Source organism: Sceloporus occidentalis, unplaced genomic scaffold, assembly GCF_023333645.1.
Source record: "Sceloporus occidentalis isolate IW3139 unplaced genomic scaffold, rSceOcc1.0.p SCAF_26, whole genome shotgun sequence".
NCBI lineage: Eukaryota > Metazoa > Chordata > Lepidosauria > Squamata > Phrynosomatidae > Sceloporus > Sceloporus occidentalis.
The window spans coordinates 13,189,410-13,216,496 of record NW_028317006.1 but is presented as its reverse complement, the minus strand read 5'-3'; the positions used below and the strand labels follow the sequence as shown (position 1 = coordinate 13,216,496).

At 41.7% G+C, this 27,087-nt stretch overlaps 1 protein-coding gene across 1 annotated transcript; it reads right to left on the bottom strand.

The window, feature by feature from the left end:
• LOC149300180 (calsenilin) lies at positions 1-26,866 on the bottom strand. The gene is made up of 8 exons (XM_089485619.1): positions 26,710-26,866; positions 8,090-8,214; positions 6,428-6,497; positions 4,744-4,814; positions 1,706-1,813; positions 378-482; positions 221-283; positions 1-48 (listed from the first exon to the last, which is right to left on the bottom strand). Exons 1-8 carry the CDS (start codon positions 26,762-26,764, stop codon positions 1-3), a joined length of 645 nt encoding a protein of 214 aa, XP_089341745.1. The 5' UTR covers positions 26,765-26,866.
• Between the last annotated feature and the right edge of the window lie 221 nt (positions 26,867-27,087).

The window sequence follows — 27,087 nt, the reverse complement described above, 5'->3', positions numbered from 1 at the left end:
CTAGATAACATTCTCGAATAGCTGCATGGACCTCATTATGTTTTCATCCTGTTGGGGGAAAAACAGACATTTGTCATCAATTGTGTCTGAGGTTCCAGTAGACTAGATGGATCGAAGGGTCATCTTCTGTCAAATTTTATACTCTGTTGCTCTATTTTTGTCAATAAATTGAGTAGAAAAACAACTTTGATGGGACATAACAGAAGCAGGAGATGATTACCTTCTGACAGGTCTCCAAAAATTCATCAATGGTCACCACTCCATCATGATTCCGATCCATTTTCTGCAAGAAAGGACAGTGATTAAAAAGGTTTTAAATGATAGAGGCAGGGGCTTTTGGAATTTTGTATCTGTACGAAGCACTATATTTTACTCACTTGGAAGAATCTCTCCACATGCTCAATGGGCGCATCCTCCCTTTGCATAGGGTAGGTATAACGCCCCATCATGTCATAGATGGACTTCATTATCGCCAGCATCTCCTATAAAGTGACAACATAAGTAAACATTGGCATACTCATTAGGGAAGGCTGTTAAGTATCACACATATATATAAGGGGCTGTTAGGGACATTGCTTTTTTGTATATATCATACATAGTATATATTATATACTGAAACACACATATCATATAGTGAAATGCATGTCATATAGTCAAATTTTGGATTGTATAGTAAAACAGGTGGAAATGTATATATACACTAAAAAATGCATCATGAACATATATTATTATTATTATTATTATTATTTATATAGCGCCAACAATTTATGCAGCGCTTATATTGTGTGTGTGTATATATATATATATATATATATATATATATATATATATATAAATATATAAATTGGTCAGCAGTCACATGATCATGACCCTGACAGGTTGACTCCACTTTCTAGAGTTCATTAAGTTGCCGGCAAGCGATGTAGGTCTCTCTCATTGAACTGCTTGAGTATGCGCTGATCTATATTTTCATTGAACAGGGTGGTGTTAATAATTCAAACATGATTTGCTCAGCAAAGTTAACTGTTTCTTGACATGTTATTTGGAGAAATCCTAAAATCCAAAAGTTTGCACTCCTCTCAGACTTAAGTACAGAAATAAATCCTGGAGAGGTGCTTTTACCAGGGTCTTTTTGACATCAGATATTTAAACTTCTCTTTCCATCATCTATCACAAGGTCAAGCTGTCCAATGTGGCTAACTAGAGGGGGATGTACATTCAAGGATGGTTGCCCATTTAAGCGGATTAAGCATCTGCTTATGGCCCGGTTGGTCTAGGAGTCCCCATTAAAATGTGAGAAGCATGGATTAAAGTTTCATCTTTATAATGTGTCTTGTTCACCAACAAACTTTGTGATCCTAAGTTTAATGCACATTTGTTTATTTATAATTGTCCATTTCCATGCATTATACTTGAAATCTTTTTGCTGAAGACCCCCAAAAACCCAGAGCCACGTGGCCGGTAGCTTCCTTAGTATTCTGCCTTAGAAGTATCACCCGCATAACCCTTACGAGGGTTGGGAGGGCTTGGCGGTGGGGCTACATGCACCATTGCCAGTGAAGGCAGACAGGGAATGTCAGAGTTCCATAAGTATGGAGATTCCATTTTATGGACGTGCAAGGAGTGCAAAAAGGAGTTCAGATTTGGGGAACCAATAATGTATGATGATATTCCCAAAGACTCATAAACTAGCAGCACTTCATACCTCTTTAGTGATGTATCCATCTTTATTAATATCATATAGATTGAAGGCCCATTTTAACTTTTCATGGACGGTCCCCCGTAGAAGAATAGACAGGCCAATGACAAAATCCTGGTGAACACACACAAAAAGGGATTCATTAACTCTTTCATATCTTGCAATGATGCTGATGACTTCATTATTTTATTTCTGCTCATCTCCTAAATGTTTACATGTATGATATTTGCAGGTAAAAGGAAAAATACGGTAATTGTCTTTAAAAAAAAAATCGCAGAATACAGACCACTATACAGTGGAGAATTCACTCGCGTTAAACACATTTATCTTCATTTAAACTTCTACATTAAATTAAAAAGACAAACTTTGTAAATCATATTAATGTGCAATATATGCTATTTTGGAGAATGTAAATGGATCGTGGCTTTGTAATTGCATTTTGATATCACAGCAGATTTTTCTCCCCAGCTTAGTGTGTGAGAATTCCAACTGGCAGATTCTACCCACTGGAAACCCAGTCATCTGAGCTCCCCTACTCTCTTAGATTTATCTTTTGTTACCCTGCTTCGGTCTACAGAACGGGTGCTGTAAAATTAACAGAGGTCTATGCTGTTGTTTATATATAATATATGTATATATGTATAAACAACATACAGTTGTGCTCAAAAATTTGCATACCGTAGCAGAGATTGTGAATGTTGGCATTGATTTTAAGGCTAATGATCATACGAAGCCATTTCTTATCCCATAGTTGTTTGGCTCCTTTTTAAATCGTAACGATAAGAGATATCACCCAAATGGCCTTGATCAAAAGTTTACATGCCCTTAAATCAGTGGTTCTCAACCTTCCTAATGCCGCGACCCTTTAATACAGTTTCTCATGTTGTGGTGACCACCCAACCATAAAATGATGTAATTACATATTGTGAAATATGTGTCTTCCAATACTCTTAGGCGATCCCTGTGAAAGGGTAGTTCCCAGGTTGAGAACCGCTGCCTTAAATGTTTGGCCTTGTTACAGACACATAAGGCGACACACACAGGTTAAAATGTCAAATAATGGTTAATTTCTCACACCTGTGGCTGTGTATAAATAGTCAATGGGGAGCAGAAAAGAACTGTCAAGACCAGTGTAACAAGGTAATGGAACTTAATTAAGATGGGAATGGATATAAAAAGATACCCAAATCCTTGAAAATGCCAAGAGTTCAATCACCAAGAAACATTCCAGCCACAACTGCCAGAAGAATTATTCGGGATACAAAGAAAAACTCACAAGTAACCTCAGGAAAAAAAACGGCTGCTCTGGAAAAAGACTATGTGGTTGTTTCAAGGATCACAATACCACAATACTTGAACAAAAATGAGCTACATGGACAAGTTGCCAGAAAGAAGCCTTTACTGCGCCAATGCCACAAAATGCCTAAAGCAAAAAGAATACCATCCCGACCCTAAAGCATGGTGGCTCAATGATGTTTGGGGGGCTCTATAGGCACAGGGAATCTTGTGAAAATTCATGGCAAGATGAATGCTGCGTGTTTTCAGAAAATACTGGCAGATCATTTTTTATTCTTCAGCACCTTCAATTCTTCAATGACCCTGAGCACAATGCCAAGCTGACCCTCCAGTGTTTACAGCAGGAAAAGGTGAAGGTTCTTGAGTGGCCGTCACAGTCTCCTGACCTTAGTGTCATTAAGCCACTCTGGGCAGATCTCAAGTGTGAGGTTCATGCAAGACGGCCAATGACATTGCATGACCTGCAGGCATTTTGCCTGACGAATGGGCAGCTGCAAGAATTTGGGTCCTCGTAGAGAACTATTACAAAAGACTGCACGCTGTCATTGATGCTAAAGGGGGCAATACACAGTATTAAGAACTAAGTGTATGCAGACTTTTGAACAGGGGTCATTTTATTTTTTTCTTTGATCCCATGTTTTGTTTTACAATTGTGCCATTCTGTTATAACCTACAGTTGAATATGAATCCCATAAGAAAGAAGAGAAATGTGTTTTGCCTGCTCACTCATGTTTACCTATGTTACCAATTCTCCAAGGGTATGAAAACTTTTGAGCATAACTGTGTATATATATATATATATATATATATATATATATATATATTAGTGTGTGTGTGTGTGGCCAACCCGCACATTTCTGAATCTGAGCACCGAAAGGTGTCTCTTCTCATAAAACTGTCAGTAGGCCACTTTTGGCACCGGTCCCTCTCCCCCAACGTTTGCGACACCCTCCAACATTGATGTCCCAATTGGACACTTAAAATGTTGGTGGGGGGTTATGAACACATAACTATAAACATACTGTAAATATAAGAATAAAGACTAGTGAGAGTAAGGGTCACTTGAAAGCTGAGTAGAGTTGACTTGACTGGAAGAAAGTTTCTGTCGAATGCTTGTAATAACATTTGCATGTTAATGCAAGAGCTTGTAATGTGATTCATAATTAAAATACATTTTAAAAAATGACACATGAATTTGGCTAAAAAGAAACTTTTAGCAGAAAAGTGTTTCTGAAGAGTTACTTTGCAGTAACCAGTTATAAAGGGCCGTATGATGGTATCTTCTTTTTTATTGGGGAAATTGGGTGAGGGACGTAATTAATTTGTTAACTAGCAAGCACAATTCATTCCTCAAGTCTTTTTTTTTTTCTCGTCACCTCCTGAGTCAGGTAACTTTTGCAAGTCAAACTCTTGACTGTCATAAATATATATATATATTTATATATGGTTTTATAGATAGTTATATACATATATGTTCATGGTATAATCCATAAACCTCATTACCCAAGGTGTTTTGTGTGGTATATGAATATTAAGCTTCCGTGCATTTGCAAATCTCTGATCTCATGCAATATACACTAACAATAACCCACTTCTAGCATTGTCCATTACTACTGGTTGTTAACAGTACATCAAAAAGAGATAATGTCTCTTTATTCCTGGATAAAGATGAAAGGAGAGCCAATAACATGCATCGTGCACCTGCAGTTCCCCATACATCCATTCTTTTGTCACATGACGGATATTACCTCGAACCGTATTGCCCCGCTCCTGTCCTGATCAAAGGCATTGAAGAGAAAGTGTGCATACATAGTGGCATCTGAAAACACATAGGACAGTTTGTCACTAGAGCAGGACGCAGCCTCACCAACGTAACACAGAATGCAGCTTTGTCCAACTCTGCAACTGAACATTACTTCTACCTGCATGCCAATGGGTTTATTCACTAAATGGAGAGTTAGCAGGAGAGTTGTGGTTTGATTTCCCTATTCAGAGTCGACACTGGCAAGTTTCTCCAGCAAGAAGGCCTGAGCTGGGCCTGCATGATGCATAACTCAGGTGGTTAGACAAATTGATTGAACTATACATTATACAGGGCCAGACAAACTTTTCTTGCAGAAGAACCTCATTGTCACTATAATGTCTGGATTGTCACTATAATGTGTAGTGACATCCAGAATTAGGCCTATTCTGGTCTATACAGCAGGTCCAGGAGGATGGTTATCTGGCTCCCTGGTGCTACTTTGCTCAGCGGGCCCTCCGTCATATGGTGTTCCTGGATGCTTCAATAAGGACGCTGCTGCGGAGAGGAACACTGCCGTGTGTCATGCCTAGGGCAGCACTAAAGATAAATATGCCTGTTATAAACTCTCCATTTAGTAAATAAACAATAAAACAGCTTAAAATAAGGCAGTTTAGATGATATTTGTTCACTGGTGAAAAATCAGGTGTACCTACTGAATACTGCTAGGCTACAGTTTCTGCGGACTCCAAAATATTTCACAAATTATACAAGATTATTTGTTTCACTACAAAAAAAAAACTCATTCAAGCCATCCCATGTTTTTTTTGTTAATGAATACCCATACCTTACCCCAAAAATCTCATCAAAACCTGTCTTCAACCACACAAATCAAGCACATCGGTTGCAATCTGAAGAGTTTTATAAATAGTCTCCAAATGTAACTGCAGTTCTCATGTAACCCATATTCGTCAAATACAAATACACACTTTTTTTTATTTCAGCATGATTTTGCCCCAGCGCACAAAACAAGGTCAGTAAGACATGGTTAGATAAGTTTGTTGTGGAAGAACTTGAGTGGTCCGCACAGAGCCCTGACCTTAACCCCATCAAACACCTTTGGGATGAACTGGAACAGAGATTGCAATCTAGGCCTCCTCGGCCAACATCGGTGCCTGACCTCACAAATACTCTACTGGATGAATAAGCAAAAATCCCACAGAAACTCTCTAAGATCTTGTGGAAAGCCTTCCAAGAAGAGTGGAAGCTGTTATAGCTGCAAAGGGGGATCAGCTACATATTAATGTCAGTGGTTTTGGAATGGGATGTCCAACAAGCTCATATAGGCATGATGGTCAGGTGTCTGCATACTTTTGCTCATCTAGTGTATTTATTGCACTTGGGGACCAAGCAGAGCACCAAAGTAGTTTCGCTCATTTATCTATTTTTATACATAAATAGCAGTTTTTGGACCTAAATACCACTGTTTATAATAGAAATATAAATTTATTTCACTTGCAAATATACTGTGTTGCCAGATGCAGTAAAATCCAGATGAACAATAAAATGTTTCCCTGTAATAAATGCCCCACTGTAGCCAGGGGCCAGTGCCAGGATCGAAACAATAAATAAAAAAAAATAAAAAAAAGAGCAACCCCCCCCACACAGTATATATGAGAAGATTTACTGACCACCCTGCGGGAAAAACTGTGAGTAGATTAGCTTGAATGTTTCTTCATCAACCAATCCGCTTGGGCACTCCTAGAAAAAAGGTCAATGGGGTAAATTGGACTGTATTACATAATACAAATCAGGTAACTAATAGAGTCATTTAGAGAGTCCTAGAGATTCTAATACCTGGAATTTCAAACTAATTTGCCCCTAATTACTAGATGTGGGACATGGCCATCTCACAGCACTGTAGGCCAAAGCCATGTGTTCCACGATACTAGCTGTGTCTATAATTCCTGGATGCACATGGCTGGCTCATCATGTTCTGGCAGAGCAGGGTTACTGCATGGACGGTGATCTGTTACATAGAAGCAATACACTTAATTTAAATAGCGTGGGTGCCAGTTTTCTTTATCTAAATAACTCCTGGAGGAGTCATTGTTGCGTACGTCAAACTGGTATCCAGGATCCTCCACGAGCTTAGCTACTGGTTCAAAGCAACAGTCCGGAAACCTCAAAGGTACAGTATTTTTTACGATATCCTCATAAATGCTCAGGTTATTGCATGGGAATGTGTTTAAGAAGAGCATACAATTTTATTGCATGTGATAAAAACGTAGATTAATCAGGGCTCAGCGAGGAGTTTGTAGACACCAAACGTGATGTATGTTAAAAATAGATTTGTCACATGAACATATGTGTTTTCCACAGTGGTTAGGCAGTTTTATTGCCAAACATGACATTTCGGCGAAGACGGCAGTATTGCTTATCGCACAGGAACATACTGGCACTTGTCAAGAAGTAAAAAGGTTGGTAGTGTTCCCAATACAGTAGTACTCTTTTACAGTAATGATTGTAAGCTTGCGAGCCGGGCTCCCTCCACCTAATGTATCAGTTTGTCTTAGTCTGTCAATTCTCGTCTTGTCAGACCTCTTGAATATATGTATTGTATTAAGCGCTGCGTAAATTGTTGGCGCTATATAAATAAAACATAATATTAATAATACAGAGGACCAGTATTAGAACCATTTGGATGCCCCCTATTAAAAACTGTTTAATCATTGAGAAGTCTTGGAGTCAGCTTATTTACAATGTTTGCAGGTATGTAAATGTGTCTGACTCCTAAAGTTTACAGATGTTTGCCTGCTCCTGCTTGTAAAATTGGGAAGTCTGCCATCTAAACAAATACAAAACAGGCCAGCCTTATAATTTATGGATTTATGTAGCACCATCATATACTCCAGCGCTGTACAATGAGATCATCTGTCATTAAAAGGGTAACCAGATGTACGCACTGCAACCTAAAGGATCACACTAGAAAACAGTGTGAGTGTCATCAGCACAAAGGAAAGCCATGTTGAAGACTGGACCAAAGACTAATTAAACCTAAGACTTTTATCAGGAAAATGGGCAGACTAGATGGGGCGAATTCTGCTGTCAAATTCTCTGTTTCTATATCACCCGGCAGTGTTATCTGCACAAAGGATGTCAGTGTTCCAGAACAGTGTTACATGATGCTAAATGCTCAATGCCACTGATCACAGTCATATCATCTCTTACTGTTAGAGGATCATCATTGGTGACAATGTAGAAGATCCCAATGTCACCGCAGGAAGAAGTGATTTCCCCCATCGCAGCTTTATTTTAGCAATACGCCGACTGGATGTTTCGGAAATGCTTACGTTTTTGAAGCCCCTGTATAAGGACTGAAGTTCCTTCTTTGTGAACTTGGTGACAGCTTGAAGCTGATCGAGTCCCTCTGGCTGGTGACGTACTATGGATAGTTCGAAGTCGCTCTCGCTGCTATCTGAAAAATCCAAGAACAGGCAGTTACAACCAGCACAGCTCAAAACAGTGCAAAGACATTGGCGAGGATCAATCTCTCTCTCTTCGCCAACAGGCTAGCTCCTTTTCCAAATGTTTATTATTGCTCCGCACATTGTTCCACATTACTATCGATTAACTTCTCCCATTCACAAAGTGCAGCATACAGTAAAATTCAATCTCACGGGCAGCCGAGGGAATATAAGGCTACGTGCAGCAAAGGGTAAAATGAGATAGAGCGACTGTGGTTTGCACATTTGGAAGAGACATCTATGGTTTGTGTTGTACTGTCCGTGTGAGAAATCTGGATTTCTATTGGCCTGCTTGTATGGAGAATGGACAATTAAAAAATACTCTGTTCACTTAGATGAAGTTCACAGTCACGTTCAAGGTCAGTTCTGGCAAATATTACCTTGTTAAGTTAAATAAGTTTGTGTTCTGGACCCTTAATGGGTAATGGGTATAAAACTGCTTCCTACTGTGACAGGGCCAGGCTAGCTGGCTCATGTGTCATATGAAGTTTAGCCGGGTCACGGAGCACTTTTGTGTCCGGTTCTGTATACTGTGACCCGGTAATATATTATATTGTGTTTATTGTGTAACCGGCCCAGAGACTGATGTGGATTCAGCCCCAGCCTTCAAAGAGACGATCCTATAATCTGGCTGGGGCTCTTAATCAGCCAACACAGCCCTGTCTGCCCAGACGGCACCCGCACTACAGGGGGATAACACAGGTGGGGGAACCCATTGTATTCTGTAATCCCCTCACCTGATACATCCCCTGTATACTGATGGGATTTGTGATGGGATGTGGCTGATGGGATTGGGGGTTGGGTTCGGTACACATTGCATTGAGATTGTATAAAGTTCTGTGTGTTTGTAATAAAGAGAGTTCTTCTTGGTTTACTACGAATGGTGGTCTGGATGATCCGTGGATAGCTGAGTGCTATCCGTACGAGGGACTGACTGGTGATTCCTCAGCCCTCAAACAGGGGTACCCAGCCTTGGGTACGGTGACCCTGTAACATTGGTTGGCAGCGGTGGGAAGAATCCCACGACTTGGGTGAAATCCAAACCACCAACTGGGATTGCAGACGAGAGACACCAAGAGAGCTCCTGGAGGTTTGTAGCAAAGGAAAGGCTACTCTGATTGCGGACTGCAGAGAGATGGACCGGCACCAGGATGCCCCAGAGGAGAGCCTCGGACTGAGTGCTCTACAAAAGAACATTCTATGGCACCTATCCCTGTACCCAGGAGGGGCTACATCGGAGCAAGTGACGGCGGTGATTAAAATGTGTCACCAGGAACTGAGCCAGAGTGGGTCTGTATCTCCCAGACTAGGGGAACAGAACACCAAAATATCATACCAGGATATCCAACCCTTCCGAGAACCAGAGGATGAGACAGACTGGGTTACAGCCGAGGTGTGTGAGCTGGAACACCAGCAATGGCAGTTAGAGTCTGCGCCTGCAGACTGGAGGGATGATTTCTCCCATCCCCACTTCGAATCATACTGGGCACAGTACTGGACAATGTGGGATATACGAGTTCCACTCCTGGGGGAGAACCCGTTGCCGGAGTGGGAAGACGAATTGAGGGGTCTCATATATGCAGAGCTCGACCTCCAGAGCCGCTACCAGGGATTCTCCCAGCAGTTAGCAGGTGAAGACCACAGCGACCCTCTGATGCTGTATAGCCCCGTCGACCCAGGACTGATATATGATGCCTTCCAATTTGACTCGTCCTTCGGAAGCCCCTGCCAGTACCGCAGGGATACAATCTGGGACAACCGTGCAGAAGTCCTGGTTTATGCTATTCCCCCCCGAGCTGGAGGCTGTTATGGATTGCCTGGTCCAAGAGGAATGGCAGCTCGAGAGGGACTATAAAGAATTGCTGCGGAGAGTGGAGCTTCAGGAGTTACAAGGAGACTGGGAGCATGGTACTACAACTTGCAGGAGTGGGACCGAGGTCCTCTTCACCTACTCCGCGGCCCCTGCCCTGGCGAGAAGAACCGAGGTCCTCGCCAGCAAGAAGAAGCGGAGGAGGAAGCCAAAAGCTCCGACCCAGGTCCCCACCAACAACCCTGGCTGCTCTACCCCGGCAGAAGAGATGACTGTCCCCACCTCCCGAGTAAGTGGCACAACCCCCCTCACCAAACCCCTAGCTATGCCTGTAGAAGCCAGTGCCCCAGACTGTCCCCCTGATTTCCCGAGTGTCCTGGGAGAAGCCCGGGTCACTGCCCCAGAGGTTCCCACTGAAGTCCCCGGTGACCCGGTAGAGGCACCATTCCCTAACCTAGCGAGGACGCCAGAGGGGCTGCCGAGTTCCCTGGGTCCTCTCAGTAGCCTGGCGCAGGCCCTGGTTCCTATCCCTGTGTTTTCCGAAGTGATCCCTGGTTCCCCAAGTGTCCTGGTAGAAGCCCAGGTCACTGTCCCAGAGTGTTCCTCTGACTCTCCCCGTGCCCAGGCAGAGGCACCTGTCCCAGAGAGGAAGATCGAGGGTCTGCTTAACCCTCCCGGTGGTCCAGTATTGGCACCTGTCCCTGCCCCGGAGTATTCCCCTGGGTCCCCTGAGTACCCCGCAGAGCTGCTTAGCTCACCCAATAACCCTGTAAGGGCACCTGTTCCTGTCCCAGAGTGTCCCCTAGGTCACTCCAGTGTCCCGGTAGAGGCCTCGCTTACTACCTCTACGTGTTTCCCTGGTTCCCCGAGTGCCCCCGGCCCGATCAGCAGGGTTTTCCTTCCATGCAACCACCCTGGCCTGGCAGCTGCCCCAGACTCAGTTCCCAAGACTAGGGAGCAAGAGTCTCCAGGTGCCCCTGTTACCCCGGTGAGGGGGATAGCCATGTGCCCCCGGCTGAGCTGGGACCGTCCTCCAATTCACAGAGGACTACTGACTATCCTTTTGGGCAACCAGGGCCCTGGCCCACCTTCAATGGATGATTCTGACAAAGGGGGCCATGAACTAAGGCCTGCACCTGTGAACTTTGTCCACTCGGACAGCCTGCAGCAGACCCGTGTGGATCTGCCTGGTCTGCCGGACCGTTGGTCAAGGGGGAGATCTGTGACAGGGCCAGGCTAGCTGGCTCATGTGTCATATGAAGTTTAGCCGGGTCACGGAGCACTTTTGTGTCCGGTTCTGTATACTGTGACCCGGTAATATATTATATTGTGTTTATTGTGTAACCGGCCCAGAGACTGATGTGGATTCAGCCCCAGCCTTCAAAGAGACGATCCTATAATCTGGCTGGGGCTCTTAATCAGCCAACACAGCCCTGTCTGCCCAGACGGCACCCGCACTACAGGGGGGATAACACAGGTGGGGGAACCCATTGTATTCTGTAATCCCCTCACCTGATACATCCCCTGTATACTGATGGGATTTGTGATGGGATGTGGCTGATGGGATTGGGGGTTGGGTTCGGTACACATTGCATTGAGATTGTATAAAGTTCTGTGTGTTCGTAATAAAGAGAGTTCTTCTTGGTTTGCTACGAATGGTGGTCTGGATGATCCCTGGATAGCTGAGTGCGATCCGTATGAGGGACTGACTGGTGATTCTTCAGCCCTCAAACAGGGGTACCCAGCCTTGGGTACGGTGACCCTGTAACACCTACAGACCCCAAATAATGAGACATTTTATTTTTACACAAACACATATAATATAGACTGTTACTAAAGGTGAGGTGCACAGGGTCAATTTTCAGACTACAAATCCAATCACCCTTGATGGGCTACTGGATGGCTTAATGTCATTTGTGTTGGAGTCATCACAACCCAAACATTTCCTATATTTCAGCTCGGGTACTATGGAAGAAACCAGAAATCCACATGTCATTTTATAGCAGCTGTGGGATTGCTGCTGTAAGTCTTTACATTTATTCACTAAAGAGGGATTTTGCAGGTGAGTCTGCTGGAGAGTTACAGTTTCACTGTTGGGGACCTAGGGCCATCCAAGCTCTTCTTGCAGGAGAAGTTCCCTGGGGTTTGCTCCTCGTAACAAATATACTAATACTGATGAATTGAAATTGCAACTGACTTGCAAACTTAAGCTAGTAAATTCTAGCTCGCTCTAGTAGTGCAAAGTTTCCCCTCTTCGGGTCTCATCTTTAATTTCATGTCCGTTATGACATACAAGTGACCTCTCCATGACAGATCCCATGTAAATAAAACTATTAAAATAATGCTTAATTCGGGCTAAATAATCCAATAGGTTTGCTTTTAGGACCTCTATCTTTTGTTTCCCAACGCAAAATAAATTTCCGCTACTGGGAATGTCCATACTGAGATACCATAGAGCAATACTCCACATCCATGACATCTCAGATCTCCAACTGAATCCCAAAGCTGACTGCATAGTGTCGTCTTTCAGAACCTTTACCTTCCTGCAAATCCACATCCCCCTTTCCTAAAAATAGCCCAGCTACAGACAAAGAATAGCAATACGCAGCACACGCGGGACGAAGATTGAGTTTCCATTGTAAAATGACGCATTGTAAGGGGAGGTTATTATACAAGGGGATACCCTGTTCCGTTTAACCCTTTGCTGTTGCATGCCCTTTGACTCGTTCCGGGACTGGCCAATGATAAAGGAGATTATGTAGATCTGGCTGAAAATGAACATTATTATATTACAGCTGCTATGATTGGGCCTAAACAAGCCATCAAATGAACCTGGCTTTTGTGGAATATCACCAATTTTGGCATTGGTGTGTGATTTTGCTTGCTTAGAGCACAAACGCTAAATCAAAGAGTTAAAATCATTAGACAGATCTCTATTATAGAGCGCAAAATTGTTATGTTTTTACAGAGCAGACTTCAAGTAGACGAGGTTGAGCTTTTGAAATATGGGCCCAGGGCCTGTAGCAGAAGGAGAGGTCTGACGATTGAAGACAAGCTCTAGAGATAAAAAGACTGATGGGTTCTGTCTTTTGTTCATGTCAGATACATGTCAGATACAAATGATGATCAGATATCCCCTTAGGTGTTGTGTTAATACCTACCGGCTTTTTAATTATAGTGTCTGCAACCAATCGCATTCAGTAAACTAGCATGAAATGTGTTCAATGATCACAAGTATACTGAGACTGACAGCTAGACATAGTGGGAACTCTACTGGGTCAATATCTTCCGAGAGATAGAAGAGGAATAATGCTTGTCAGTTTGCCTTTTCGTAACTGCTTTAAAGGGTTTGTGTTGCAAGGTCAAGTCTTTGAATACACCGTGGAATCAATGATATTTATAGGCTCAGTGATATCTCCGTTAAACAAAGGATACATTAGGTTTATAACCCTGATAAAATTATATATAAGCAATCCTATTGGTTGTCATGGCAACTACCCCATTTACCACTGTGTACAGCAATTGTTTTTTTTATACACCCAATGTTTGTGTTAAACAGTATACATACTACATAAGCAACCATACCCATGCACTTCGCTTATGTGACTGTAAATACAAGGGATTTACGGCAGGCACCAATGAACTGGTATTTACAATACTGTATATTATTAATATTCTTTTATAGAATCAGCAATGGGCTTTAATGCCAAGTGCCCAGTACCGTTCATTTTGCCCATCCCATATGGTAACTACGGGCATTCGCTATTGTTGTCCAGGCATGATAGGCGTTGTATTAAAAAAGCTGGGGGTTATTAACTCTGTACGGTCTTCGTGTCCAGTAAAGTTCTCAGACAGGGTTAAATCTTCAGCTGCTTTGTTTAAACGCCAGGGTTAAAGTGCTAATACACACCTTGGAATGGAGAACTCAAGTGCTTTTTCAGCTTGGATGACACTGCTCTATTAGCCGCAATATACCTTTTGTAAAAGCTCTCTGCCGCTTAATGCATTTCCCATCCTCATAGATTTATCTGTAGAATATTCAGATATGCCAAACACTCACTGATTTCCTGTCTGAGTCTCCGACAAGTTTTCCTAGCTGTCTTGTATTCTTATATCTTCAGAGACCCCCTTTACCCATTTTTTGTTTTTAAATCTAAACTCTCCCAAATCATTTAGATGTTGATCTTTACACATATTGATTGCGGTGAATCAGCCCAACGACAGGAAATCGCAGGCTTCCAGAAATAAGTTTACAAACTACAGGAGATCAAGGGTAAGTTGAAGACACAGATTGTGCATCCCCTTAAAACATTGCTGTCAGTAAAAGTACGTGCAAAGGACAGATAAAGATCAGCTCCCTTTTCAGCACAGGAACTACAGATGTAATACAGTTTCTCCCTGATGAAAGTTCTTTTGTATGATTACAATAGCAGAACATAGAATTAATTGTGATGCTCGTAATAAGGAAGATTTGATTAATTACCTTCCATGGACATGGGCTCCAGTATCCCAAACTGCTTGAGGACAGCTACAAAGAGTATAATAACCACGGCAATAGCAAACAGTTCCATCCCCATGACAGGCCAGCTTTCCCCTGCAGGGGGTCCTGGGCTGTAAGCACGAAACTCACCCTGGACTCCAGCTCTCAAGCCAAGATACCACAAAGAAAATGCAAAAAGACAAACAATTTCCTCAGTTGAATACAGTTGAAGAAAGGACAAATGGTCCGAGTGGGTCCTAGGACCCTTTGAACACCTGGGCCACGCAGAACACACTCCGAAGTGCAGGTCTAGAACTTAGCCAACTGATGACAAGTTTCAGTAGAACATCACTGTCAATGGATGTATTTGTGACATCTGTGGAAAAGCTTCTCAAGTGACCATAAGTGGTCAGTTCTGTTGGGTCATATTGAGGTAATACCTCTACCTACAGTTTTTTTTGCAGTCACTGGGTGTCCGCCCAATAATGTCCCATTGGATACCGAAAAACTATCAGGCTGTAGCCAACTTCTCTCCTTCCTTCCCTCATCATCCGTTCCTCCCTCCTCTCTCCATCACTCTCTCTGGTGTGGGATGGGGAGGAGCGTCTGAGGAATACCACTCTCTCATTACACACATTGATTGAGATAAAGGTTTCCACAGAGACAGCAGTGATGGTCCTCAGGAAGCAAAAGACTTACCTCAGCAAGCCCGCGGTTTTGAAAAGTGAGCTGAAGGATTTTTCAGTCCTGTATGTGAAGTAATGTGTTTGAGCAAAGGTGACACAGGATAAAAAAAGCATTGAAGAGCATGCCAGCAGTTAAATCTTGTCCTGTGAGGTCAAACTGCACCGCTGCTGCCAGCATTGTGAAGAGGAGCACATTAATATGATGATAGATCTATTTGCTTTATCGTCCAAGTGTTGATTGGAATCATTACCGCTGTCTGACAGTGCTTGTGGGATCTCGGGGTAATCCGTTCCCTGACAATTACAGAATTATTATTATGGCCACTTAATGGGGAGTTATCAGCGATTTGCAGTATGATGAGGAGTCCTATCTCAAAACAACAACAGCTATGCATTCTGGGACATCCTTTTCTGGAACGTCTTCCAGAAGACCTTCTCTTTGGCCTTCTCTTTGGAGAAACTCCACTGAGATGATATTGATGGCTTTGCCAGTGTCATTGTAGATTTTTGAGAAGAGATGCATAAATGGCAATTCTCATGCAGTCTGTTGGTTGGTTTGGTGATTACACCACTATACAACACAATTACTCATTGGGGTATATTCACTTAAGCGGGAGTTTGCTGGAGAGTTTTGTTTTTAGCTCTTCAACTAGACTATTTATTAATGAAGACCCTAGTCATGCAAACAGGCACAACAGGTCCTGCATTATGGACAGCAGCGATTTTCAAAAATGATCACTGATTTAATTATGCATTGTAAAGGGCCAACCAAGTTCTTCTTGGTGAAGAAAATCCTTGTATTGGACCTGCAATTGATATACTTATTGTGACCTTTAAACTCCCGCTTTAATGAATGTAACACCGATGCTGACTGCTATAAAAGAGCTTTGGGACTGACTGTCATCCGGGTTTAGTAGCCTCATCCAAGAAATTTACTTAACTTTTTTAACATGCTGTTGGGGCGATATTCAAGTAAAAAGATTTGAAGTTGTCTTTCCTGTCTGCTCTGTAGAAAAAAATCAGCATTTATTACTTGAAGTTAAACTATAGCGGTAGTACGTATCTAGAAAGTGCTTACTGAGGCATTGCGTTAATAAGCCATCTAGACATGTTACATTCTCCTCCCCATTGTTCTGAATACTATTATCCCATTACTACGTTGTAAGCTATTGTATAAAGCACTCTGAGTCCCTCAAGAAGCACTAAATAAGCAAATTATCTCTTGTGTTCCCAGCATTACCGTATCTCTCTTGTTCAGCCTTGCAGCATTAGCATACCTTATTCCCACTCAATCTTAAAACGGTATATCTTTACTATTGCACTCAGTGCATCAAAATCCGCCGGGAAATATATTGTGAGGTTAGGCGCTTATTCACTAAAGTGGGCGTTTGCAACAGAGTTGCACAGACTCCATTATGTGTTATGAAGGGCCAACCCTGTATTGACCCTGTGAAATTCAGTTAGGTGACTCAAAACTTCTCAGTAAATGAACTAACTATACATTATACTGGGCCAACTAAGCCCTTCTTGCAGCCAATGGCGTATTCTGGCCTAGGCTAACAGGTCCAAGGGGGCAGCTTCCCCATTGCTGCATAACAAAGACCCAGTTGCCCTCTTAGGCAATCAGGTTTTCTGTGGCACCACTGCAAAACGGGCTGGTTAAAAGCTAATCTCCCCAACCAGACCATTAACATGGTAAAGGACCATGCCAAGTCGGCACAGCCTCCATATAGTTCCTTTCCATCAGGAGCAGCGCATTCTTAAAAGGTGGATATGACGCTCAGCAGTAAGGTAAATCCGCTCGCTGGGAATGTCCTGTGATAATGCATGGTGAAGTTAATGAGTTAAATTACAGTTCTACTGCAATCTTCGTTTAAACGAATAAACCCTTTATATTGTAAGAAGCACTGCGTAAATTGTTGGCGCTAAATAAATAAAACATAATAATGATAGCAACAAGTGGATTTGTAAAACATTTAACAAAAATGTTCTTATTGATTATTACGGCTTATAGGCAGCAGCTTTGGCCAGTGGCAGCCTTCCCATTTTCATCCAAATATCTTCCTTATTTTATTTCACTTTCATTTTTCCCGTTTTTCAGACCAATTTTTTTTTTTAACGTCCCATCAATAGCTTCATAAAACTGAACTACTTAATGTATTTTGCTATTGATGAAAATATTAGCACCATCCTACATCGTCTTATTGACTATAAACTGTGGCTCAATCCCAACTACCATGTCTAAGTCTCCATACATTACCCCAGACCCCAGTCCATACCGCCCCCAAACATCTCCAAGTCGTGACACCTATGTTAGGGGGGGTGAGGTGGTGGAGATGACCAGCCCTGGAAGTTGGCGGAGCAGAAGGCTCTTACCCAAAAAGCAACCTTGTTATGCTAGCAGAACCCAGCAGGCCAGGGAAGATCAGAGGTTCTCCTCAACCAGCCCACGATTGCAACTTCCTGCAAAAATGGGGGTATGAAAAGTTTCACTCCAATAAGAGAAGCCCATTGAACTGCACTCTATTGAACTAATTTACTTAAGTGTTTTTAGAAAGTTTTCCCTGGCATACAAAAAGCCAAAGAAATGCAGACCGTCAGAGATTTAGTTTTTTGTATTTACCATTTTGAAACTAATCAAAGTTTATCACTTAATATAATGTCTTGCTTCAAAAGCACCATCACCCCTCCCCCATCTTATACTTGTTCCCTAGTGCTTTTCCAAAACATAAAATAATCTCACTTCTGGAATCATTCCTCTTTCTCACTCACTCTATACGCTCTTTCCTCCTCGCACTCACTAGTATAGAGCCATCTCAGTATGCCATCTGTGCCACTCGCTCTTGTATCAAGTCAATGTTGGTAGCATTCGTCCATCTCGCCATTATCGTATAGTTCTTGGTCTCTCTCACCCCTTTCTCTTTTTCTCCCCCTCCCTTGGCCCTATCATATATTTTGCCTCCTCCAATTCTCTCTCTCTCAGCATTTCTGCCAGTGCTGTTATTTGAGCCCCAGAATGAGAGCGAAGATACAGGGAAGATTGATTCCTCTTTGTTTCAATGTAAAATATTAAAGATGTTTAAATGGATAAAAGCTCTAGACAGTGGAATCTATTTTGCATTATCCAAATAGGATCCTTCCTCCATTAAACCATAGGTCTTACTGCTGAGACAGGAAAAGCCTGCGGGGGACATACCTGATTACACAGATTCATAGGCCTCGGACGTCTCCTCTGAGGCAGCAGAAAGCAAAAGGGGGCTAATTGCGGAGAGCTTACACTTTAATAACTACCGTATGTATACTATATGGTAGCTGCATTTGGCAAAACTGGCATTATCTAATGAATTTCATGTCTTTCATTTGACCCACCACCTTTACAAAGGCTACAACAACAACCACTGTTTAATTGAGGAGAGATACGTTAATGGGGAGGAATAATCATGCTCAAAACAAGGAGTTAAAGACGCCTGCCTTCATGGTATACACATACGAAGGATTTTTAATAGATAAGGGTTGTTTATGTTCCTCTGTAAATACCATACTATAGGTTGATTTAAACTGCTAAACGTAGGATTTGCCAGGCCGCAGGAGCATGGCTGCGGCACTCCCTTGCTCCCCAACGTTGGCAGGGCTGCCCACCTTCAGCGGGACCTCTTTTCTACATCCCGCAAGGGGGGTCTCCTGGTAGCCGGACCCAGAGAGTTCCCAGTTATGATCACCGTGCTCTGTGAACGTGGAGGGTAGAGGGGTTAAATATTTGAGGGAAACGTATATAAATTAATGGTTTTAATTTTTATTCAATTATTTTTTTTTATTTGTCATTTTTTTTATTTTATTTGAGCGAGGGATACATAAGCCCTCAGAGAATGTGTAATGTCATCTCAACTACTAAAATAAAATATTTATTGACATCAGTTAATTAAGCCCGGAAGAAGATCAGAATGTTAAGGATCCTGCATAAAGGATCCTTATTCCACTTGGTTAACCTAAAACTTTACTGATTATCTTCTTTTCTTGTACCTTCTGTATAGCTCCCCTGCTAGTTGGACTCTTTACCCTATCAAGTATGTTTTCCATTATTTCATTCCTCAGGTGAAAGAACCTGCCTTGGCAAATAAAGGGTTTAGAAACCACCGTTTAAGGTCATTAAGTGAATGGGAATTATTTATTTGTTTTGGGTCTGCTAAGTGATGGGTGACCCTTGGAATAGTGCAGAGCGCTCGATGAGAAGCGTGCTAGTTGTGTAGCAGCAGGTTGTACCACAGATCAATGGCAATGGGTAGAGCATTAGAGATGGTGAATGGGGATGAGACTGACGCATTAATACAATTACCAGCTCTTGTATGAGGGTCTGTCACAGAAGGCATTCCAGGGACTACAGGGGGAATCCCCTTAAAGGGGAAGCACCACTCATATCTGCTTTAGGGTTCCTCAAGAAGACCCATCTTCAGGATAGCTTGAAAGCTATTTCTTGATATATAAATATAAATATCGGATGTGACACACCAAGCAGGTCTCTACACGTAAAATCAGAATATTGTGGAAACACTGCAGGTATGAGCTACGAAGAAACATCAAGCTTACTGACACCACAAATTTATTGACTCGCATGTGACTTGGCAGTTAACTTTGGGTATTTCTTTCCACATAAATGTTTCAGATCATCCAGCTAGACAAAGATAACCCACGGAACACAAAATGCAGTTTTTAAATGATGATTTTGCAGCACATAATGTCATGATCTAAGGAAATTCAAAAACAGATTTCTAAGGCTCTGGGACTCCAGCGAACCACGGTTAGAACCATTATCTATAAACGAAGAAAACTTGGAACAGCGATGAACCTTCCCAGGAGAGACCATCCGACGAAAACTCCTCCAAGAGAGCATCAACGACTCATCTAGGAGGTCACAAAAGAACCCAAACTAACGTGTAAAAGAACTGCAGGCCTCAGTTACGGTCAGTGTTCACAACTCCACAATAAGAAAGACACTGCGCAAAAACGGCTCTTCTCACCTTTGCCATTCACAGCGATCTTTGCCGGTTTATCGCAATTGTTGCTGACAAGACAACCAGTTATTAGGTTTAGGGGGCAATTACTTTTTCACATTTGTGATAAAGGTGTTGATTAGCTCCTTACCTTCAATAAATGAAATGATCACTTAAAGGCTGCATTTTGTGTTTACTCTCCTTGTCTTTGTCTAATATTATTGTCTTAAATTAGCTGGATGATCCGAAACATTTAAATGTGACACGTAAGCAAAAATAAAAGAAATCGGGGCAAATACCTTGTCCCAGAACGGTATGTGTCCATGGCGAGGTTGGCCATATGTTAGTTTTTGCGTTTGCTCATCCAAAGTTAACTGCTCCAATTTTACACCCGATGTATTTCTTTAATATGGAACTGACGTCACACCCTTTAGTTAATTTTACAGACAGAATTTGCTGTAGGAGCACAAGAGATACAGAGAAGGATTGGTAGGAAGGACAAACTGCCTGTCTTGCCATTTCAAAACAAAGTATTTTAAGACAATTAGCGCTGTGAATTATTAAAGACACAAGAAGCCTGCCTGTAATAAAGTATGAGTAAGCAAGTGCCTTATCGCTGTGGTAAGCAGGAGTCAAATCAATAAATCCACCTGATTTAGGCCCCATTTTAATGGCTGTAAATATTTTCATTTTATTGTTGTGTATTTGGCTTTATCACTGGGCCAGGGCCAGCCATGTACTTAGCATTGGGATCAATAACTATGGAAGCCCAGAAGAGGGAGTCACATACGCCTACAACATGTAAACACCGAGCCCTCACACATTTGTTATAATGAGATACATTACACATCCTCTAAAGCGCTAATGGAATATACTAATGAAAAGGAAGCACTCAAGTGTCCTATACATATACCCATACCTACTAACTGCCCCTGTTTATAAGGAACAGTCACTCATTTTGAGCCAAGTCCCACTGTCCCTCTTTCCTCCTCTGATGCATATCAGTGTTCTCCAGTCCTAAAAGGCACATGTGTAGTCTAATTATTAACCCTTTCAGGCAGGACTTCTACCTTCACTCACCTCTCTGGAGGAAATATTGCATGATTAAGTACACGCAAGACTTCTGTTAACCCCTTAAAACCTTTTTGCTGTTGCAAAAACATTGGCCCAAAAACCTATATTGACAGCATAGAACATCATGAATAAAGTAGCGGTATTTGCACCCGTGAACACCCAATACCCGCTGGCTCCTGGTGCGGGGGACTGCCTCCCGAGAACTACTGAATGTCTCGCACGATGACATGATCGCGCAAGACTTCCTTTATGAATTGAAGCCTTGCCTCTACAATGAACATGGAGCTCCATTCATGTGTAGTGAGTGCTGCTGATCGGTCAGAGACCGATCAGCAGCCTCAGAAAAGTAAAGTAAAATTTTTTTTTTAGAAAAAGTGCCAACACACTGGAATAACTGTCTGATTCTTGGCGTGATGCAGAGGTTAAGGCATTATGCCGCAGTCAGCCACCCCACCTGCAAACAAAATCAATAAAATAAATGACAAATAAAAAAACAAATTACAAAGTACACAAGAAAAGCAAAAGGCTGGCATACTTGTAAAAATGTTTCTTTTTTTTTACCTACACTGTGTTTGCATAGTATATTATTTAATGTAACCCTTTATTTTCTGTATGCATGCACTGTCCTATTCCGTGTGCACTATTCAGCATGTAAACTGTCCAAACAATCCGAAGAAAAAATGGAAAGGTTGGTAAAAGGCAACAAAAATAAATGTTACGGTTCCATGGTTTGGTGACCAAATGGATGCATAATAAGAGTCCAAATGGTCCGAGTGAAATACCCTCGGGTGTCTTCTTTACAAAAATATATGCTTTAGTGGGGGTATTTTGAGCTGATGGGCTGCTAAACATTCCCAAATGAGACATAGGCTTCACAAAATAAAATTTGAAAATGTCAAGTTTGGAAGAGGGAATGGGCATGTTCCATTTTGTGCCCCGGAACTTCTAAAAAACATAAAAGCCCTACCTTTTTAAAATTAGGGCATAGTGTATTGAAAGAAAGCTCTGTCTCTCCTTGACAAAATTATATGTGTGAGTACACGTAAAATTAAAAAGGAGAATTATGGTTAAAAAAAACATCATGTAAAAATGCTAAAACGCCCTGGGTTTTGGGGTACAAAACACCCTCAGTAAATAAGGTGTTGAAGTTGTCTTGTGCTTACTCTTTAATGCCTGGCTTTATCCAAGGGAGAGAGAATTCCGATGATTGGTCTTCTCTGTGTAGAATATATCTATTTTTTTAAATATCATCCCTGCCTTTAGAAAATTGGCCAGTACAACATGCCCGATAACATTTGTACGATAGAAGCATTTTAAGGTATACAAAGAGGATTTATTCACGTAAAATATGTAGAAACTAACTGTTTTAGTATTTATCAACTTGGAGTTCCCACAAAAGATTGTTGCGTAACGTTCTAAACAGCAACATCACAACACAACACCAATACAATTTATAATTTACAGCAGTGGGCAAGGTTCTTAGCCTATAAGATGCCCTTATTCAGGACAAAAATATTTACCCAAACACCAATGCCTAAATAAATGAAGGCATAAATTACAAAGACCAGACACGCACAAACTAACAAAATACTAAACACTACCAAAGAAACATGCATATTTATCGCATACGTTGGTGCGTATTTTGTAGTTCACGAAAAGAGGGCTTTTTATAGGCTCGGTCCTTACATAGTGTTGACTGAATGTAATTATAAAATGTATCCAAGTTATTAAAAAAATACAGGCAATGTGGATTCTACCTGCTCTACAATATAAGACATAAATTCACACAATGGCATGTTCAGGTTGTAAAGAATCACCCGCAGATGCAGTAAGTAAAGCAACACAGTTGTCACCTGTTACATGGTGTCCTTTATGACTTGTTCTTAGTGACTTCTGTCTCCTGATACTAATCTTCGTCTGGTTGCTGAGAAGGCTCATAATTGACCCCATGGTACGCGGTAGCAGCACTCGAGTATGAAGTGTAACAACCGATTGATTACTTAAGAGGAGTCACATTTATAGGTCTTTCCCTTTGAAGACCCTACTGTTCCTCCCCTGTAATACAGAGATCTAAAAACACTTTGTGTTCATGTTCAACCTTTTAGAACTTCAAACATGAGAACACTTCAAACACAGAAGCCAACCACATCACGTTGAGTAACCTGGTTAATAAATATTAAACATCTCCCTTTGACCAGGCTTTGAGTTTGAAATGTTTTCTTTCGGGTCTTAGGTTTATTTACATTGAAATACACCAAGAGCAAAACCACTCTTTCCAGTATCTATGGTATAGCCTTCTGGAGATGGGGTCGCCTTTTATATACAATACTCTAGGTGAGGTCTGACCAATGATCTATCGACAAAATAGCATTTCCACCTCCGTCGGTTTATTCTTCTGTTTCCTCTAACTCGTCTACCTTTAAAAGCACAAGAACAATTACTCATAAGACCCCCGTTTCCCGCTTTTTTAGTGATCAGTGAAGCACAGTATATTTGCTTCACCATATTTTTTTCTAAATTAGGGAAGTATTGCTAAAAGTTTAGTAAATAATCCTATCACCTGCCAGTGTTGGCCCTTCATACTGAATAGTGACGTGAGTCGGTTTAAACTACAAATTATCCTGCAAGCTTTCCCGACAGATCTCCCTCTCATAACCTAAAAAAAAACCCAAAAAACACCTCACAATAACCTGGTTGCATAATTGTGCACACCCTTAAACTAATACTTTGTTCAAGCTCCTTTTGATTTTATTACAGCAATCTATTAGCATGGCACATCTTGACGTGGCAATATTTGCCCACTCTTCTTTGCAAAAGTTCTCCAAATCTGTGAGAGTGAGAGGACATCTCCTGTGCACAGCCCTCTTCACATCACCCCACAGATGTTCAATTGAATTCAGGTCTGGGCTCTGGCTGGGCCATTCCAAAACATGAATCTTCTTCTGGTGAAGCCATGCTTTTGTGGATTTGGATGTTTGCATTGTCGTGCTGAAAGGTAAACTTCATCTTCAGCTTCGTAACGGGTGCCTGAAGGTTTTGTGCCAAAATTGCCTGGAACTGATCATAATTCCCTCCACCCTGACTAAAGCCCTGGTTCCAGCTGCAGAAAAACAGCCCCAAAGCATGATGCTGCCACCACCATGCTTCGCTGAGGGTATGGTGTTCTTTTGGTGATATGCAGTGTTGTTTTTGCACCAAACATACCTTTTGGAAAGTTCAAGCTTGGTTTCATTAGACCAAAACATATTTTCTCACGTGCTTTTGGGCGACTTGATGTTTGTTTTTGCAAATTTCAGCCGGGCTTGGGTGTTTTTCTTTGTAAGAAAATGTTTCCATCTTGCCACCCTATCCCATAGCTCATTCAAATGAAGAATACGGGAGATTGTTGTCACATGTAGCACAAAGCCAGTACCTGCCAGAAATTCCTGCGGTTCCTTTAATCTTGCAGTAGGCCTCTTGTAATCCTCCCTGACCAGTTTTCTTCTCGTCTTTTCATCAATTTTGGAGGGACGTCCAGTTCTTGGTAATGTCTCTGTTGTGCCACTTGATGATGACTGTCTTCACTGTGTTCCATGGTATGAAAATGCTTTGGAAATTCTTTTGTACCCTTCTTCTGGCTGATATCTTTCAACAATGAGATCTCTCTGATGCTTTGGAAGCTCTCTGCAGACCATGGCTTTTGCTCTGAGGTGCAACTAAGCAAATCACTTTAGATGATGGCAGGTATGTAATGACTTCTATTTAACATGAGTTTGAATGTGATTGGTTAATTCTGAACACAGCCACAGTCCAGTTGTAAGCGGGTGTGCACACTTATGCAACCAGGTTATTGTGAGTTTTTTTACTTTTTCCCCTCAAAGATTTCAGCTTGTTTTTCAATTGAATTGTTCATGTTATAGGTCACATTAAAGGTGGAAATAGTTCTGACATGATTTATCTTTGTCTCATTCTTTAACACCACAAGAACCTGGTATTTTAACAGGGGTGTGTAGACTTTTTATGTCCACTGTAGAAGGCTATTCCGTGAGGCGGCACTGCTAGAGAGGCCGGGTAGAAACCTGCCATGCTTGTAGTTTTTTTTACTAAACTGGATATTTTGTTCCATACCTTTACTACCCCAAACAGCCGCATGGTAATAGAGTCAGGGGATCAGTATTGGAGCTGCTGATTAAAAACTATAGTGTCAATAAAGTAATGTGTTACTCAATTAATGAATCAAGTCAAGCGTGTTATTCTGTAAAAAATAGCTATGCTTTAGAAAACAAAAATAATTTTGCATTAATAAATGTATAAAATAGATTAATACTTTCCTTGCTCCCTCCCGCTTATTTTCCCCTTACATAGCACAACATATGTGAATCAATATAAGTGCACACGCGTGCCACCTAGTGGCTATGTATAAATATGCGTGTAATTATGTGTCTGGTTTAACCCTTTCAGTGCTTTGGTCAGGGCACATTTGGCCCCACCAGCAGCTGGGACAATTTTAAGAGTTTTACTATAGTTAAATTGAGGTGACAATCCCAGGTATGCTCATACACTATATTGACAAAAGTATTGGGACACCCGGCCATTCCAGTTTTATGACACTGCATTCTAAATACACAGACATTAATATGTAGCTGATCCCCCTTTGCAGCTATAACAGCTTCCACTCTTCTAGGAGGCCTTTCTACAAGATTTTGGAGAGTTTCTGTGGGATTTTTGCTCATTCATGCAGTAGAGTATTTGTGAGGTCAGGCACCGATGTTGGCCGAGGAGGCCTGGCTCGCAATCTCCGTTCCAGTTTATCCCAAAGGGGTTCGATTGGGTTGAGGTCAGGGCTCTGTGCGGGCCACTCAAGTTCTTCCACACCAAACTTATCCAACCATGTCTTATTGACCTTGTTTTGTGCGCTCGGGCAAAATCATGCTGAAATAAAAAAAAAGGGCCTTCCCCAAACTGTTCCTACAAAATTGCAAGCATAGCATTGTCCAAAATGTCTTTGTATGCTTTAACATTACCCTTCACTTCAGTAGAGCATTTGTGAGGTCGGCACTGATGCTGGACGAGAAGGCCTGGCTCGCTATCTCCGTTCCAGTTCATCCCAAAGCTGTTGGATGATGAGGAATGAATAATGAACCTGACGTGCCAAAAGGTATATCAACCTTCTAACTTCAATTACTTAGTGGACCACACGGTAGCTTTCTAGCTATTAATACCAAACTTGTTTATATATAAAATGTATGCATGGATGTGTTAGTAATGTGTTACTGTATATGGAAAAAAAAACCACTGGTAATAATAATGATCCCAAAGTATTAGTTAAACAACTTCATGTACAACAGGTATGAGGCACACAGCCTGTTGAGCAGAGGTATACTAAGGATTAACACATGATAATAAGTCAAATATCTAGGTTTAGGTACCTGGGCCTTGTGGCGACGTGCTGGAAAGTATCCATTTAACCAAACAACATTTCATCAGGGCCCTGCGGGTAAGACGGGGCTTCTGCCACTTCACACCATCCTTTTTCTCAGGAGAGGTCTGGCTAGGGTCTCCCAGCAAACTGCCATCATTCTCCTTACTGTCACCCTGCAAGAAAGAGACGCTGTGTTAGAGACACATTGAGAAAGTGAAGTATATAAAAATAACTTAAAAGAAAGTGTAACTCCATTGCTCAGGGCATAATATATATTAATTATATATAATATTAGACCCAAAACCCACATGTTCTTGGTAAGTCCACTAGTCATAGCAGTTTCCATTTAATTGTGATATTCCATTACTTTTCTCTCTAACTGAAT

Coding starts and splice junctions, on each gene's coding strand:
- LOC149300180 (XM_089485619.1), bottom strand. CDS start 26,764: ATGAAATGTTGTTTGGTTAAATGGATACTTTCCAGCACGTCGCCACAA. Junction 6,498..8,089: donor TATACAGGGGCTTCAAAAAC/GTAAGCATTTCC, acceptor CCTTTTTTCTAG/GAGTGCCCAAGCGGATTGGT. Junction 49..220: donor TTTTGGAGACCTGTCAGAAG/GTAATCATCTCC, acceptor TTCCCCCAACAG/GATGAAAACATAATGAGGTC.